The 16,760-nt window shown below is 34.2% G+C and overlaps 1 protein-coding gene across 2 annotated transcripts in view; it reads left to right on the top strand.

Moving 5' to 3' along the window:
- lnpa (limb and neural patterns a) overlaps window positions 1–16,537 on the top strand; it is an 84,578-nt gene extending 68,041 nt beyond the window's left edge. For both annotated transcript variants that reach the window (XM_052026822.1, XM_052026812.1), the window contains exons 9-13: window positions 354–560; window positions 1,931–2,036; window positions 2,239–2,309; window positions 6,558–6,716; window positions 14,100–16,537. In XM_052026822.1, coding sequence (XP_051882782.1) covers window positions 354–560; window positions 1,931–2,036; window positions 2,239–2,309; window positions 6,558–6,716; window positions 14,100–14,299 — 743 coding nt within the window. In that variant the 3' untranslated portion in view covers window positions 14,300–16,537. The remainder of the gene's footprint in view (window positions 1–353; window positions 561–1,930; window positions 2,037–2,238; window positions 2,310–6,557; window positions 6,717–14,099) is intronic.
- Window positions 16,538–16,760: the final 223 nt, after the last annotated feature.

Raw genomic sequence — 16,760 nt, 5'->3', positions numbered from 1 at the left:
AAATTATGAATAGAAACTGCAGTTGGAAGAAGGGCGAATTTTCTAGAAAGAACTGTTTAGCAAGAGGGCATGTACTCTAATTTGTAATTGCAACTTAAATTCTTTAAAAATTTGTTTATGAATGATTTTTATAACCTAAGCAATTGTTCAGCTCCAAAGCATGCATCGTAAATGATATAATGGTAAAAAATCATCCAGAAGTGTGAAAGTGACACATTTTCAGTAAGAATAAGTTGCCTGTTGCTGAAAGTCTAAGCTAATAAAGTTTTGAGTTTCATCAGATGAAGTGTAACTATTTGCAGTAGGTCAGTGTCCAATGCAGTTAAAAAGGATTCTAAATTTTCTTCCTCCAGAACTTCGTCAAAGGACATCAGCTCAAGTAGCATCCACTCCACCAAACCTCAAGCAGGGAAATCCACAAACTCTGCCGATTGCCTCGCCTGTTCTACAGAGCACATCAGCTCCTGGTGGCCCACCAGAAAAGACCGCTCATTCAGTTTTACAGACACCTGTACTATCGAAGCGGACAATGCCTCCAGCTACCCCAATTCCTGTAATGGGTAAACAAAATACTTGGCTTTAATCATAGTTTTTAATACCATCCTGGATTACCAATAAGATTGTTTTTATATAAATGAAGGCCATTTTATTTTCTGCACTTTCAGAGATAGATATCTGATAAATGATGCTTCCATATTTAATTAGCCCATTAGTAATTCACAGCTGGTGTCTCTTATCTTTTATAGACCAGGACTAAGCTTGTTAAAATGTTACATAGCTACTGTTGGCACGCTAGTGTAGTGGTTAGCGTAACACTGTTACAGCACCAGCGACCCCGGGTTCAATTTTGGCCACTGACTGTAAGAAGTTTGTACTTTCTCCCCATGACTGCATGGGTTTCTTCCAGGTGCTCTGGTTTCCTCCCACATTCTAAAAAGACACACGGGTTAGGAAGTTGTGGGCATGCTATGTTGGCACTGGAAGCATGGCAACACTTGCGAGCTGCCCCCAGAACATTCTATTGCAAAAGATGCATTTCACTTTGTGTTTCAATGTATATTTTACTAATAAAGATCTTAATCTTTATATTAAAAAAAAAATGACAGTACAAGTTCATTGGCAAAATGGTAAGCTGCTTTGGCTTCCTGTGTTTTTTTAACAAAAAAATGAACAGTTTTGAATGAACTTGCAAGTTATTTTTGCTCATTGAATTCATGAACTGTTTTTTTTGTACTTTTCCCTTATGTTTTCCACATCATTCAACAGACCTAAAATCAATTAAATACAAAAATGTTGAACCACTGGGCTTCCATATGGTAGTAAATTAATAACCAGCAGGTATCTGAGGGCTTGCCAAGATTTGCAAAATTGACCAGTCATCTTGCAATAATTACTCCTGATGTTTAATTACATTAATTACTCTTGGCCTGAATAGCAGGAAAAATTGTTAGGCCAGTTTCAGGAGGAATTCAAGTGCTTAAATTGTGCTTCCTTGTGAAACAGTTTCACATCTGGCAAAAGCTTGAAGCAGTAGTAAATGTTTGTATTTATGCACTGTAGAACAGTGCATTTCCCTACAAGTATTCCAAATCTATAGGAATGTGGGAAGATGGTTGACGATATCTTATTGCTGTGCAAACTGTCTGAATTTCAAGATAACAAATTTATTTTAAAGTCTTTAAATGTATGGGGCTTATTTAACTAAAAAATAACTTGTGGAATTACTGTAAATTTATCTCATTCCTAAAGCCAAGGGGCTAGGAGAATGAAATGTTATGAAAGGTTAAAACAAGATACACAAGTAAAACATTAAAGAATCTTGCACCAAATTGTTTTAGTTTAGTTAAATGGACATTTACATCAATGTAGTTGAAACATGATTTTGAGAAGTTATTGTTCTTCAACCCTGCATTTATCTTCTTGATTGTAGGTGTTCATCCTCCAGGTCCTCCCCTAGCAAGACCAATCCTCCCTCGAGACCGGGGAGCAGTTGATAGAGTTATTGAATATTTGGTTGGTGATGGCCCACAGAACAGGTGAATTTCAAGAATTACTTGAATACATGGGGAATTGGTAGCATGTCATTACAGTACATAAAGTAGGAATTCAATATTACACTGATAACTTGATTTCAATTTAGCCTGGTTCATCCAGTATCTCAAGGGCAATTGCACATCTGAAATTACTATTAATAGTGTGTTTTAGTGGCTTACATTTTGTTTTTTTAATATTTTACAGATATGCACTTATTTGTCAGCAGTGTTTTTCTCATAATGGCATGGCCTTGAAAGAAGAATTTGAATATGTTGGTAAGAAGTGCAATGAACTACAAATTTTCAAACTGGGTGTGGGGGGCGGGTGCGTGGTGCCTGAGTTTATTACTTATTCTTAAAAGTAACTACTGTTTATACTCATGGAGAAAGGTTGAAGAAATCGTGTAACGAATCCTTTTTTTCATAATACCATTCTTCAGATGATTTATCTTCAACTTAATGCTTAACATTTAACAGCATGACTATTATATGATCCTCAACATCGTGGAAAACACTGACCAGAAACCTAATTTGAGCAGCTGCTGAAATATTGTGGTGACAAAAGTTAGGTCAGAAGTTATTCTGTGGCAAGTGATTTGCCTCCTGACTCGTATCTTTTGTAAATAGTGAAAAGGCTTGAGTCAAAAGTGTGACAGAATATCTTTAAGCTGCCTTGGATGAACGCATTTTCAACAGTGCGCAAGAAGCTTCACTCCATCCATCTACCATCCTAAATGTTTACCTGTTCCACCACTGACTAACCGTTGCTGGAGTGTGTACCATATACAAAATGCCCTGCAGAATTTGTGTGCATTTAAATTGATACATTTGGATGAATTGAGAGTGAAATCTCTAGACTCCGGTGTTGACTTGGGCTGAATTGCCTGTCTTCACTGTAAAAGATGTCATATTGTTCATAGCAGATAGCGAGGAAAAAATCTAGACTTTAAGCTCAAAAGAAGTCCTCAAAACTGAGTTTGTGGAAACGCATAGTAAATGATACAGCTGCGTGTGAGTGTACATGTTACCTCAGAATGTTTGTTTACCTTTTTCAAATTGCAAGAACATTGATTTACTATTTTAAGAACAGAGAAACGGCTATTGACCAATTGCATTTGGCAACCTTGTCTTGATCATTGCTAACTAATCCTAACCAATTTTCACTATTTGTTTACAGGATGTGTACATTACTGACGATACTGGTATTCATTGTCCAATCCTAATTGCCCCTGAGCTGAGATGGCATTTAAGAGTTATAAGTGAAGCAGATGAGTTTTTTTTTTACAACAATCCAATAACATTATTGTAACTGAGACATTTTCTTAAATTTCATTTATTTCAATTATTTAAATTTATCCAGTTGGATTAGAATTTATGCCTCTGCGTCACTGATTTGGAATTCTGGCTGAAAAAGTCTTATTCCCAGTTCATGTTTGAGTTTCAGTGCTAACTTTTGCAGGGTATTAAAATGTGGAACCATTGTAGCTGAACCTGGTAACAGCCTTCTCCAGTATGTACAAGTAAACATTTCTAATAGAGTTGCAAGAACCCAAACTTTTCTCTGCCTAACCCAGGGTGTTGAGACCAGTTGTAAAGCTCATTCCTTCATGCTGTCACACAAACTAATTTAGGAGATTGAGTATCAAATGTGGAATTTGCTTTGACACTCTACTACCTGTTAGGCTACAGGGTTGCTTGTTAAATCACCTGCACTTTAACACTTGATCTCTGAATAAGATTTTACAATTGGGTAACATGAACAAAGCTGATTTGAAAATACACCATAGTAATTTTATTTTACATGCATCACATTTTTTGAAATTGTGTAGGGAGCTCTGTGTCATCTTACAAAGGTGACCTACCTGAATACACCATTATTTGGACAAACATCTTGCAGTACTGCTGTTATCAATGGAGCAATGTTGAAGACCATAACCACATTTTGATAATTCAGACTCATAAATCAGGCCTACTCGATGTCAGTTTTTCCTAATTTTCTAGGGTGGCATGCATGAAGACATTCTAGGGTGGAAATGATCTTGACAGCATGAGCAGTACACCACTGAGAAGCTTGTTCAGATGTTACTAGCTAGAGGAAATGTATTAATTCAAAGCTTGGATAGCTGGAAAAAGAAACCTGGCTCTGTCACAGTTAGTGCATGGATTTTTACTTGCACTTGGTATGCAGACTCTTGAGCATTTTCCTGGATGTGCCTCTTAATGCAGCTGATAATTTTTGATAATGATTCTATTGTACATCTCAAGTTAATGCACTATGGCAAGTAGTTTTAGATGAGGTCAGTGGAAAGAGGAAAATTGCAAAGAAAGTTTAAGATCTATAATTGTCCAAAATTAAGTATTATTCCTTCCATAATTAATTTCATGGAGCCACAGATTTATTTTTCACAAGGAACAACAGCAAAAAAAAAATTGTTTAACCAGAAATGTGCAGTTTTTAAAAATGTATACTAGTTTAGCCATTTCATTAAATTGTCTGACTTGGAAGGGAGAGAAACTTTTTTCCCTTCCAGCTGTTTGAACTCCTACTGCTGCATACTTGGGCAATTGATAGGTTTCCAGTTGTGGGTTGGAAAAGAAATCACCTATATTCTATGGAGCTCACTATTCGGCTCATGATTTATCAGCATCTTTCTACAAAATGTGGAAAGACCCAAATTGTGTGACTTTATGGAGGGAAAATTGCTTAAGTGTACTGGCTTTGACCTACCAACACCAAGTTTACCAATCACAAAGATGATGATTGGAATTTCTTTAACTATAGTCAACATTTCCAGGAATAATGACCAGATTATCTGCTTTAGTGTTATTTGAAGGATGTGTTTTGGCTAGCATGTTGGGAAAAGCACCTATACTCTCAGTTCTATGGAATCTTTAATGTCCATCAGAGGGAAGGCTATTCTAAGTAAAGGCATTTAGTCCAGTGATGCTGTATACGCTTTCAAACTGCTTGATAAGGAAGTACAAGTATGTGTTAAAACTTATCCCCTTAGCTTTCTTTTTGTGGGTCTGATTATTCTCAGTTCATGGTTTCTTTCTAAAATTGCTTCCTACTCATCTCTCATTGCTTCCATTGACTGAGTGCCACTGCACAAAAAGGTCTTTGTAAATTAAGACATTGTTTCTTCTGGAAAATTTGTGCTAAACATGTGCTGAGTAACGATAACAAACATAATTGATTGGATCTCTTTGTGTGATTTTTGGCTGGTTCCATTATAATTGTGGAATGTCTATTGGGCCAGTGACTAATTCTCCAGTTTTCTGCAATGTGGTGAAATCCTCATTCACACTTCTACTTCTGAACAATAACTCCTGAAGAGCCTTCCTTGTTCTTATCCCTTTGTAAACTGACATATTTGGATAATCTCAAGTGTTTAATTTCTGTTGTCCTGCTCACCTCCGTTCCTCCGATCTATATTGGCTGCTGGTTGAACAGCATCTTGATTTTTGGATCTCTCATCCTTGTCTTGAAATATCCCATGGCCGTTTGTGACCATACCTTCACCTGCCAATGATGAAGTTCACCTTTTTTTTTTCCTCTTCACTCTCCTTTCTTCCTAAACCAAGCTTTTCAATATGTCCCAATGTCTCTTTATGGGATCAATTTTTGTTTGATACTGATCCTGTGAAACACAGTCAAAATTGAGTTTATTGTCATGTATGCACTGATGCAATGAAAAACTTACTTGCAGCAATATCACAGGCACATAACAATATTGATGTATTGCTATGATAAAGACTTTGTAAATATGTTGTTGTGAACTATGCCTTTCAGCTTGTGATGCTAAAATCGGCCTGTTATAATAGCTTCAAATCATGTTTACAATGTCTGCAATGTTTGTTTTAAATCAAAATGCAACCTTGATTCCATAGTTTACATAATTATGCTGAAGAGAGTAAAGATGCAGCTACTGGTAGTGAGTAGGTGATGCCTGGATTAGAACTTAAAAGTTTGAATATTGTAAGGAAAAGGTGAAGGTTTTTGAAGCTCTTGGGAAGAAGGACTTTAAGAATGCCATGCAAGATGCAGTGCTTGCAATTTTGAGGTTTTGGGGAGGGGCTGGTTTGCAGATAGAATAGAATTTGTACCAAATTTCAATTGTCAGATATTTAATTTTAATGTCCATTCAACATTTTCTTACTTTCCCTGCTGTTTAGTTGCGCACTTCTTCTGCCATCCTTTCTAAAAGGATAATCACAGCTGTGTATTAGTCTTTGTGAACAAGCAGCAAGCTCTGAGCTCTCCTGTATATCATAGTAGGCACAACCTTTCAAAGGAGTGGTGCCAAGGTGTTCACATTCATATCACACCCTGTCAAACAATAGTTCTATCATTTGGAGCTTTCCATTAAATGCTCTGTTTATATGCTGTAGTTCCAAACACTCAAAGTACTAATGGATTTTGTAGATTTTCGTGGCTTAACTGATTTGAGATGTCTCTTGTAGAGTGTTTTTAAAAATACTATGTGTTTTAGCTGCATAAAGTTTATTTGTTTTCTTCACTAGCATTTAGATGTGCATACTGTTTCTTTCTTAATCCGGCACGGAAAACAAGGCCTCAGGCTCCAAGACTTACAGAATTCAATTTTGAAAGAAGAACACCACCTGATTCCCCAGGCTCAATTCGTTCTCCAGCTGTGGTACGTGATGATCCAATTGATAATGGTAAGCACATAAACAGTTCAAAACAAACATGTTTCAAATATTGACAGATGGGTTGCATTAAATGAAGGGCATGTTACTCAATGTTCAAAAGCTATGTAAAATTACAATATTTTATTAATTGTGCTATACTTTGCAAGTGTATCATTCTCAACTCTATTGTAAAATAACATAGACTGCTATAAATGTATGTCTTTAGTTACCTATATGTAATGCTTATAGTTTGAGTAGGTGACAGGCAAAGATTCTGAAATTAGAAAATGCTGGAAACACTCAGTAAGTCAGGCAGCATTCTTAGGAAGAGAAACAGAGTTAATGTTTTGTCAGAATTGGAAAAGTGAGAAAACAATTGTTTCTCTTTCCTGGTTCTGATTAAAAGTCCATGACTTGAAATGTTGATTTTGTTTCTTTCCATAAATGTTGCCTAACTTGCAGACTGTTTCTTGCATTTTCTATTTTTTTGCAGTTTTGTTTGGATTTTCAATGACAAAGACACAAAGGGCCAAATGACTGCCTTCTATGCCATTCTGATTCAACGTTAAATCTTTATTTCCTCTCCAGGGGGGTGGGGGGAAGAAAAGCAAGGTTTTGAGAAACAGACTAATTATAGAAGAATGCAGTGGACAAGATCTTGCTGAGGGAGGGGCATGTACATTTTCTCTGCATCCTTCATTTCAAAATATTTTTAGTATATGACTTGCTGGAAATTTGGTAAGCAAAGGCCTGAATGGTATCTCATGCGTGAGATTTAAAAACAAAAAGGAGGGCCAAACTAGAGAGAAAGATTGTATTGAAAGAAGATGAGGGGAAAAAAGACAATGTTTTAAAAAAAAATTATTCCACAATGAAATACTTTTGAAATGTCAGCACAATTCTAATGTTGAAAGGAACAGTTAATTTTGCCCACAGTAAGTTCCCACAGACAATGGTGAAATGTTACTGGAATATTTGATTTTAAATGTTAATTAAGAGATTAGTCTTGGCCATGGCTCGAGAACTCCCAAATACTTGAAACATTAGGATCTTTTAGACACACTGAAGAGGCAGAGCCCAATTAAACATTTTATCTCAGGTGAAACCACAGATTGTGCTGCACTCCTTTAGTGTTGCACACGTACTAATAGAGGGTATGTTTTCAAATCTCTTGAACCTTCTGGAAGTAAGGGCATCACTACAGAGCCACAGCTGACATTGTCTCCCATACATTCAGCTGGGATTCGCCCTTTGGCTCTGTTTCAATCTCACAACTATGTTGTGAGTTCATTATCTCTGTTTGTATTATGCTGTTCATTTTAAGACAAAATATGGGTGGTTTATATATTTTTTCAATTTGGACTATTGCCACCAATAGAACGGGTTAGTTCAATTAGAGGGTAGCGTACTGGCTGCCTATTGGCCAGTTTTCGGGCTGTTGGGGGAGGGGGGTGGGGTTGTTTTTACGTTTTTTTTCTTCTGGGCTAAACTACAAATTTTTCTAAATTGTCGTCATATCCATTTCCTCTTTGAATATTTTTTTTACTTCTTCCTGTTGGTAAGACTTGGAAATATTAAGATTAACCCTTTACATACCATATCTTTGGATAAAACTATTAAAATGGATAAGACTATTAATTTTATTTCATGGAATGTTAATGGCTTAAATAATCCACTTAAACGTAAGAAGATTTTTAAAGTTTTTCATAGACTAAATGCTCAGATTATTTTCATTCAGGAGACTCACATCAGGAAGAAAGATAATCAATGTTTTTTTAGATTTTGGAGGGGTCAACAGTTCCATTCGAATTCACAAGCAAAGGTGAAAGGAGCTTCTATTTTTATAGACTCCTCAATTTCGTTTGTTCATCATGAGACAATATCAGACCCAAATGGTAGATTTTTATTAATCACTGGTCTGCTTCATAATAAAAAAAAGTTGTTATGGTTAATGTTTATGCACCCAATGTAGATCACCCTGAATTTTTTAAACATCTATTTGCATTTTTTTCCTAATTTAAATGAATACACTTTGATTATGGGTGGAGATTTTAACTGTTGTCTAAACCCTTCCATGGATAGACAATGGCGATTTAATCCTTCTCTATTACAAGACTCGGATTTCATCCAATTTATCAAAGAACAGATCTCATTTTTCTTTTTAACTAATTTTACTGAAGAAATTTCCAGTGGGTTAATATGGGATACTTTTAAAGCATATATCCGTGGTCAAATTATTTCATATTCCGCTGGCTTGAAAAAACAAACTAATAATGAAATACATATATTGGTTGACAAGATTAAAGAAATCGATAAAAAATATTCTGATACTCCGAATCTGGAGCTTTTTAAAAAGAGAGCAGAACTCCAATTACAACATAGTTTATTATTAACATCTTCAATTGAAAATCTACTACTTAAAAACAAGAGTCAATTTTATATACATGGTGACAAATCCGGTAAATTATTGGCCAACCAATTGAAAGCTACTTTATCTAAACGTCAGATTAATAAAATTTGTAAACCAGATGGTACTTACACGATAGATCCTGTTCAAATCAACAAATCCTTTCAAGAATTTTATTCTTCTTTATACCAATCAGAATCCCCTGAGGATCTTACATCAATGTATGAATTTTTAAGAGATCTGAAGATTCCCCAACTATCTTTAAATGAACGTTCTGCATTAGATACTCCCATTTCGGAGGAAGAAATAAAGGAAGTAATATTTTCAATGAACTCGGGTGAAGCACCCGGCCCTGACGGATATACAGCTGAATTTTTTAAAATCCTTTTCTGATATTCTTGTTCCCTGGTTAGCCAAAATTTTTAAAGATGCCCTATCAGTGGGTAAACTACCACAATCTTTCTATGAAGCAACTATTTCTTTAATTCTTAAAAAGGATAAAGATCCCATTGATTGTGCATCTTATAGACCTATTTCTTTATTAAATGTAGATTCAAAAATATTTTCCAAAATATCTCCCGCAAATTATCTCTGAAGACCAGACAGGATTTATTCAGAATCGTTATTTACATTTTAATATCAGGAGATTAATGAATATTATATATAATCCTTCATCCCAAATTTCAGAATGTGTTGTTTCACTAGATGCTGAAAAGGCATTTGACAGAGTCGAATGGGAATATCTATTCACTACACTTCAAAAATTTAATTTTAGCCCTAAATTTATATCTGTGATTAAGATGATTTATTATATACCTATGGCTTCAATACTTATAATCAAAGATCTCCTTTGTTTAGGCTTTTTCGAGGTACTAGACAAGGTTGCCTGTTAAGCCCTTTATTATTTGATATCGCTTTAGAACCCTTGGCTATTGCACTTCGGGACTCTTCAAATGTATGTGGCATTACTCGCGGACAGATGATTCATAAGATATCTCTCTAGGCCGATGACCTGTTACTTTATATTTCTAATCCAGATGAATCTATTCCCGCAGTACTATCACTACTAGATCAGTTTAGTGTTTTTTCTGGCTATAGATTAAATCTTAATAAGAGCAAACTTTTTCCATTGAATATGCAAACCCCAATTTATAGCCAATTACCTTTTAGATTGGTAACTGACTATTTTATGTATTTAGGTGTTAAAATTATCAAGAAACATAAGGACTTATTTAAAGCTAATCTATTGCCTTTAATTGACCATGTTAAACAATCATTTACTAAGTGGTCTCCACTGTCTTTATCATTGGTAGGCCGAATTAATGTGATTAAGATGAATATTTTACCAAAATTTTTATATTTATTTCAAGCGATTCCAATTTTTGTCCTGAAATCTTTTTTTGACACAATTGATTCTAAAATTTGTTCATATATTTGGCAGAATAAAAACCCAAGGTTAAGTAAGAAATATTTACAAAAATTAAAAAAGGATGGTGGTTTGGCCTTGCCTAACTTTAGATTATACTATTGGACAATTAATATTAGATATTTAATTTTTTGGATACAAGATTCTGATGTAATTCAATGCCCCAAATGGGTATGCCTTGAGAACCGATCAGTTCCTGACTTTTCATTAGTTTCTATTTTAGGTGCTTCTCTCCCTTTTGTACTTACCAAGTTAAGTAAACATACAACTAACCCAATTGTTAAACATACAATACGAATATGGTTTCAATTTCGTAAATTTTTTGGATTGAATAAATTTAATTTGTCAAGTCCCATTCAATCTAATTTTTTCTTTCACCCATCTGGAGCTGACTCGGCTTTTTCCATATGGAAAAGGAAGGGAATAGTATGTTTTCGGGATCTATTCATTGATAACTGTTTTTCATCTTTTGAACAATTGTCTAATAAATATAATTTGCCTAGATCACACTTTTTTCGATATTTGCAGATTAGAAATTTTTTAAAAACTATACCCTCTTTTCCGACACCTTACAAAATTGAAACTATGGAAAAAATTTTAGGTCTTAATCCTTATCAGAAGGGCTTGATAGCAATAGTTTATGATTTAATTATGAAAATACGTCTAGAATCGTTAGACCAAATTAAGAATGAATGGGAAAGTGAACTCCAGACATCTATACCTATAGAGACTTGGAAGAAAATTCTTCATTTAGTCAATACATCTTCAATGTGTGCCAGACACTCGTTGATACAGTTTAAGGTAGTCCACAGGACCCATATGTCCAAAGGTAAGTTAGCTCGTTTCTATAACCATATAAATCCTATATGTGATAGATGTAAATCGAATGTGGCTTCTTTGACACATATGTTTTGGTCCTGTCCTCTTCTGGAAAAACATTGGAAAGACATTTTTAACATTATTTCAAACGTATTGAAGATTGATTTACAACCTCACCCTATTACTGCAATTTTTGGACTACAGAGGATAGAGTTTGGCCATTTATCTCCTTCCACTAACTGTATGATTGCTTTTGTTACATTAATGGCCAAACGATCCATTTTGCTTAAGTGGAAGGATCCAATACCCCCTACTACTTTTCAATGGTTTTCTCAAACTATATCATGTTTAAACTTGGAAAAAATTAGGAGTGGTACTGTTGATCCTTCGCTTAAATTTGAAGATATTTGGAGTCCATTTATTCAATATTTTCACTTGATGTAGATCCCCTTTCAATAACTTTCCAACTTGGAGGAACGGACTTGACGACATAATATTGTTTTGTTTCTACTGAGAAAGTTTAGCCCAGTTTTTTTTTCCTTCCCTTTTTTTGTTTGTTTTTCTTTTGAAAAGTTTTTTTTTGTTTAGTTTATATTGTCTATAATTTTTTTTATTGATTTGGGTTTTTTAAAATTTATATAATCTTTCTCTTTCCTTTCTTTTATATTATATTCATTTACTAAGAGATCGTTGGATCTACAGATTTTTTTATATTATTGTTTTTTATGATTATATATGCTATGATTGTTATCCTGATCTCTTTGTATTACATGTATAAATATTGATGCTTATATATCAATCTGTATTAATTTGAAAACTAATAAAAAGATTGAAAAAGAAAGAAAGCTGGGATAGTATTGAATTTTAAGGTCAGTTTATAGAGTATATGGTTTAGCCAGATAAGTTATTATTGGTCTTGTGTTGAGTTTAACAGTTCTTGCACCATTCTGACTTGATCTCCAATCTGCAGATGCACAATTTATTGGAATTGTGGCAACAGCTGTAAATCTATAGTAGTGTGAGATATATTGTACATTTTCTAAATCCTCTGTTATTTAAAAGCAATAAATTGGTACTTTGGCCTTTTTTCCATTGTGTAACATCACATGGAAAGTATCCAATTTCTCCTCAATCTGTCATTGGTCCATTCTTCTTGATGCACTTTACTACTCAGAAATTTTAAGATGCAGTGGTTTGTAATATAAAAATGGTATAATTTGATATACCTAAGTGGCCTAAAAGTGATGTTTTTCTGTGGAATTCATGTTTTCAGGCAAGATATATTAGTGATGTACATGCATTTCAATGGGATATAGCTTGCATCTAGTTGGTTGTTGAGCAGAATTATAGCCAGCTTTTTAGTTAGGCCACATTGTTTCCTACAACTCCTTTTACATCTCTTGTGTAGATGTTTCATGGTTAAATAGCTAAAAAGTGTAAATTTTAATTAGAGACAATTCTTAATTGTGATATTCTGCAACACCAGTATGAGGAGTTGCATATTAACTTGTCAATTATGGCATCTCTATTAATCCAGTTAAGTCTTGTATCAAACATTCCATTCTGTCAAACCTTTCAAAGGCCTTGCACCTAAAAGTGTGGTTTGGGGTTTTAAAAAAATTGTATTTGCATATGCCAGGGAAAAAATTAGTGGCCAAGTGAAATAAATCCTTACCTTGGTAAATTATAAAATAACCAATAATCTAAACCTGAGTGAATCCAAAAATACTAGAACTTACCAAGTAAGAATGAGTAATGACAGAACAATGGAACTGGAGATTTTTTTTAAGAGTGCAAGTAACCACAACATTGGCCTTAACCACAAAACCACAAAAATGCTGTTTTTTAAGAAAACTAAACATCTATCTTCCTCATTAAGTGTATGCACTGGAATTGTCATTTATGTGTCTTTTAATTTACTTTACACATTAATATTAAATAAGCAATAACATTAGAAATTTCTTTCTGCAGTGCTGTCAGGAGCCTGGGCCTGTTGAAAGTTTACCCTTTTGCCATGTATTAGGAAATACAACTTTTCTGTCCTGAGAGAATAGGAAAAGCATTAATTATAGGAGATTAAAAATTAGATTTCTGTCCTGAAGCCGCAATGCCTAGATTATATTACAACGAACTATATACCATGATAATCAGGAGTTCCAGCTCCTGGAAAGAAATTGTAAAAGGAGGACCTTCATTGTGGCAGTTGCAGTCTTCAGAAGAACTAGATTATCAGAGTGCACAGTGATGAAATCAAACAAAATACTTAAATTACTGAGGTACTGATGGCCAGAGGAGAAGGGAAAATAACTTGTGTACTTAAACCTTTTAAATGAACTTCTGAACTAATGTTGCTTAGAATAATGCTTGCTTTTCCTGTGGAGCAGTAATGTTTGCACAGAGTCCAAGGGATATGTTTGGCTATCTTGTAGCTATTGCCTCTCATGGTTTCAACAGGAACCACAAATACTGTGGGAGCAAAGATTGTGGGGTGTGCATTACTTAACTGGGAAGAAAGGAACTAAATTACTTGCATCTTTCACAAGTTTTATGAAATAGTAAGAGAATAGTATAATGTGTATCTATACCCACGAATGAAATTTTTAAAAAACTTGTTTGTATTAGTAAGGTGTCTAATGTTTTCACATCACTCCTGTGAGTGTGTGGCAAACCTAATTATCTGTGGCAAAACGAATAGGTGGCAACCATTCAGGAATAGATTCCTAATTAATTAAAATTATTTAAATTATTTTTCATATTCTAGAACAAAGTGAGGAAGCTGGAGATCAAAGTGTCACATCCTTTCATAATAGCAGACAAGATGAGAGTGGAAAAGAAGAATCTACTCCAGTGGAGGTTCAGCTAAGACATGACCAAGAAGTGGAGCATGACGATCAACCAAAAGAAAATGAAACGGATATTGAAATGAGTAAGGATGAAGAGTCTGCTGTTAATACACAATAGCAAAGTTGTCTACAACTCTGCATGTAGCTAGAGGTTTAATATATTATCCGTAACAACATACCAATTGATTGTGCCAGATTACCAATACAATAAATTATACTGATTAGGCAAAACAGTAAAAGGTTTAACTATTGTAAGTAGTAATAAGTCTTTCTGAAGAAAAATCTAGAAATACTCTATGTATTTTGATTTTTTTTGTGATAAATCTGTAAATTATCTATGGTATTAAATAGCAAAGGCTGCTTTATTGCTTGTCAGGTCACAGAATACCATTTAGTTGTTGGATATTCATATGTTCAATGACCTACAAAATTAAAAGTAAGAATCCAATCATAATTTAAAATTGGTTGACCCTTTAATCCCTTTACACTTTAGGATTTGATGCAAGATGCACTTGGATTGGAGTCATTCTTTTTTTTATATTTTAAAGACTGTTTAATTTATAAGGCTTTAAAATCTTGCAAGTTTGAAGCTGGATTAGGTAAAAGTGTTTAATTGAAAATAAACTACCGTGTCTGTGTGTGTTTATGAAACTTGATGTTTACAGTCAGCAATGAAAAACTAGCTTTTATATTTTTAAACATGAAATGGGATAGTGGGATTAGCTAGTCCTTTCTATATTTAATATTTAAAAGTTCATTTGGATAATGTGTTCTTTGTCAGTAGAGGGTAAATTCACATACTGTTGTAAAGGAGGTACAATGCAGGTTTTTCTGAAGTTTACATGAGACATTATTGTATTACAGGGACTAATATAGTGGTCCAGAGATACCCTGGTACTTTTTGGTGTGGCTGCATTTTTTGTTTACGAACTGCCAATTCAGAAATGTGTGCTGTGTTTTAATATTTTGAAAGCTAAATAAATTATAGTTATTGCATCAACTAAGTGCTTTATATAGAATACTGAAATATTGCTTTGCTTCATGTAAAAAAAAACAATGCTTTACAAAAAAAATAAGATGCTGTCTCCTTCATGTACACTTTCGACATCCAAAAACACATGATTTCAGTCCTCGAACAAAAGCATAATTTTAATATGTATGTCTTGGTTTAAAAAATGGGCAATGCTCCTCAAATTTGCATTAAAGTTGAACACTGGAGTACATTTGTCTGAATGGCTACTGCTCAGTACTGGTAATGTATATTTAGTTTCTTTTATTCTGTTTATGAGATGCTAAGAACTATTTCTGGCATGAATCTTTTGTTAAAAAAAGAAAGCTCCTTTAAAACTATGCTTTGCATTGGTGGTTGAATTTGACTTCTACTAGAAAGCCTTGAGCTAAATTTCCATATGAATGCATTTAGACTTTTGAAAAAGCAAAAATTTATTTTGTTATTGTGCTGTGGGATTGTGAGGGAAAACTATCAATTTTCATCTGTGTCTAATGTGCCCATACTTTTGAGCCAAACCATACTGCTGTCTCAACCCAAACAGCAGCATTTAACAGCTTGCAGATTCTACAGGTTTTTTGAAGAGCAAGATGCAAGGTCATCGTATATTCATTGTAAGATGGTTCTAACTTCACACGGGAAGACTGAGATTATCTTTATTCAATAAATAGAATATAATCAGGGGTTCAAATATTACATTTCAAAGCTGTGATGTTGAGAAATTTATAATCTGCCTGGGGGAAAACTGTATAATATCTTTTCCATGTATGTGAATGAAGTCTTGCTGTCACATCCTGTTGCCCCCTCAGAAAAGAATGTTTACTATAGATGCTTTCTCTGGTATATTGTACATGCAGTAATAATGGCCCAGATTTTGTTGCTTATACTACCACAAAATTGAGTTTTTGCCATCAGTGCACCATGAAGCTCACAGGATCCTTGAGATTTTAATACATGTGGCAATTAATGTGGTAATGCTGAAGTTGTGAGCTGCAATTTTCAAACTTCTCCAACAGAATCAAGGGAAATCGGTTACACCAACATGAACTTAAGTTAATTACACAATAGACTTGTAACAAAATACCCTCAATGTAATGCTTTTTTTTGCATGAGGTGTGAATGAGTTTATAATGGTTTATTAAGAAGAAATTACTGATTAACAAACTTGCTAGCCCCAAGATCTCACTTGTATGAATTGTAATTCCCTTGCACATTTCAAAACATATTAGATTTTAATTTTAAAATGATTTGATATTTCAGCTTCCACCTTAATTGTTTGTCTGTTTTAATCTTCGGCTAACACTTTGAAAACATTTAAAAAGTTAATTAAACACTTGTGCTTTTTGCTTCCTGGCTTGCTGTCTTCAAATTCTTTAATGTGATTGGCTGCTCGGTCAGTTTGCTAATCCAGCTGATAGACACCAGGGATAATTTTGAATCTTACACTTGACCCCATTTGAAATCTGCGCACAGACTGCAAGACCTTTTGTGGACTGCTTTCTTCAAGGTCAGCAACTGCAACTAGAACTGGCAACAGATTCAGGGTCATTGTATGTAAGATAAATATAGA

Source organism: Pristis pectinata, chromosome 1, assembly GCF_009764475.1.
Source record: "Pristis pectinata isolate sPriPec2 chromosome 1, sPriPec2.1.pri, whole genome shotgun sequence".
NCBI lineage: Eukaryota > Metazoa > Chordata > Chondrichthyes > Rhinopristiformes > Pristidae > Pristis > Pristis pectinata.
This window is presented reverse-complemented; position numbering and strand designations above follow the sequence as displayed.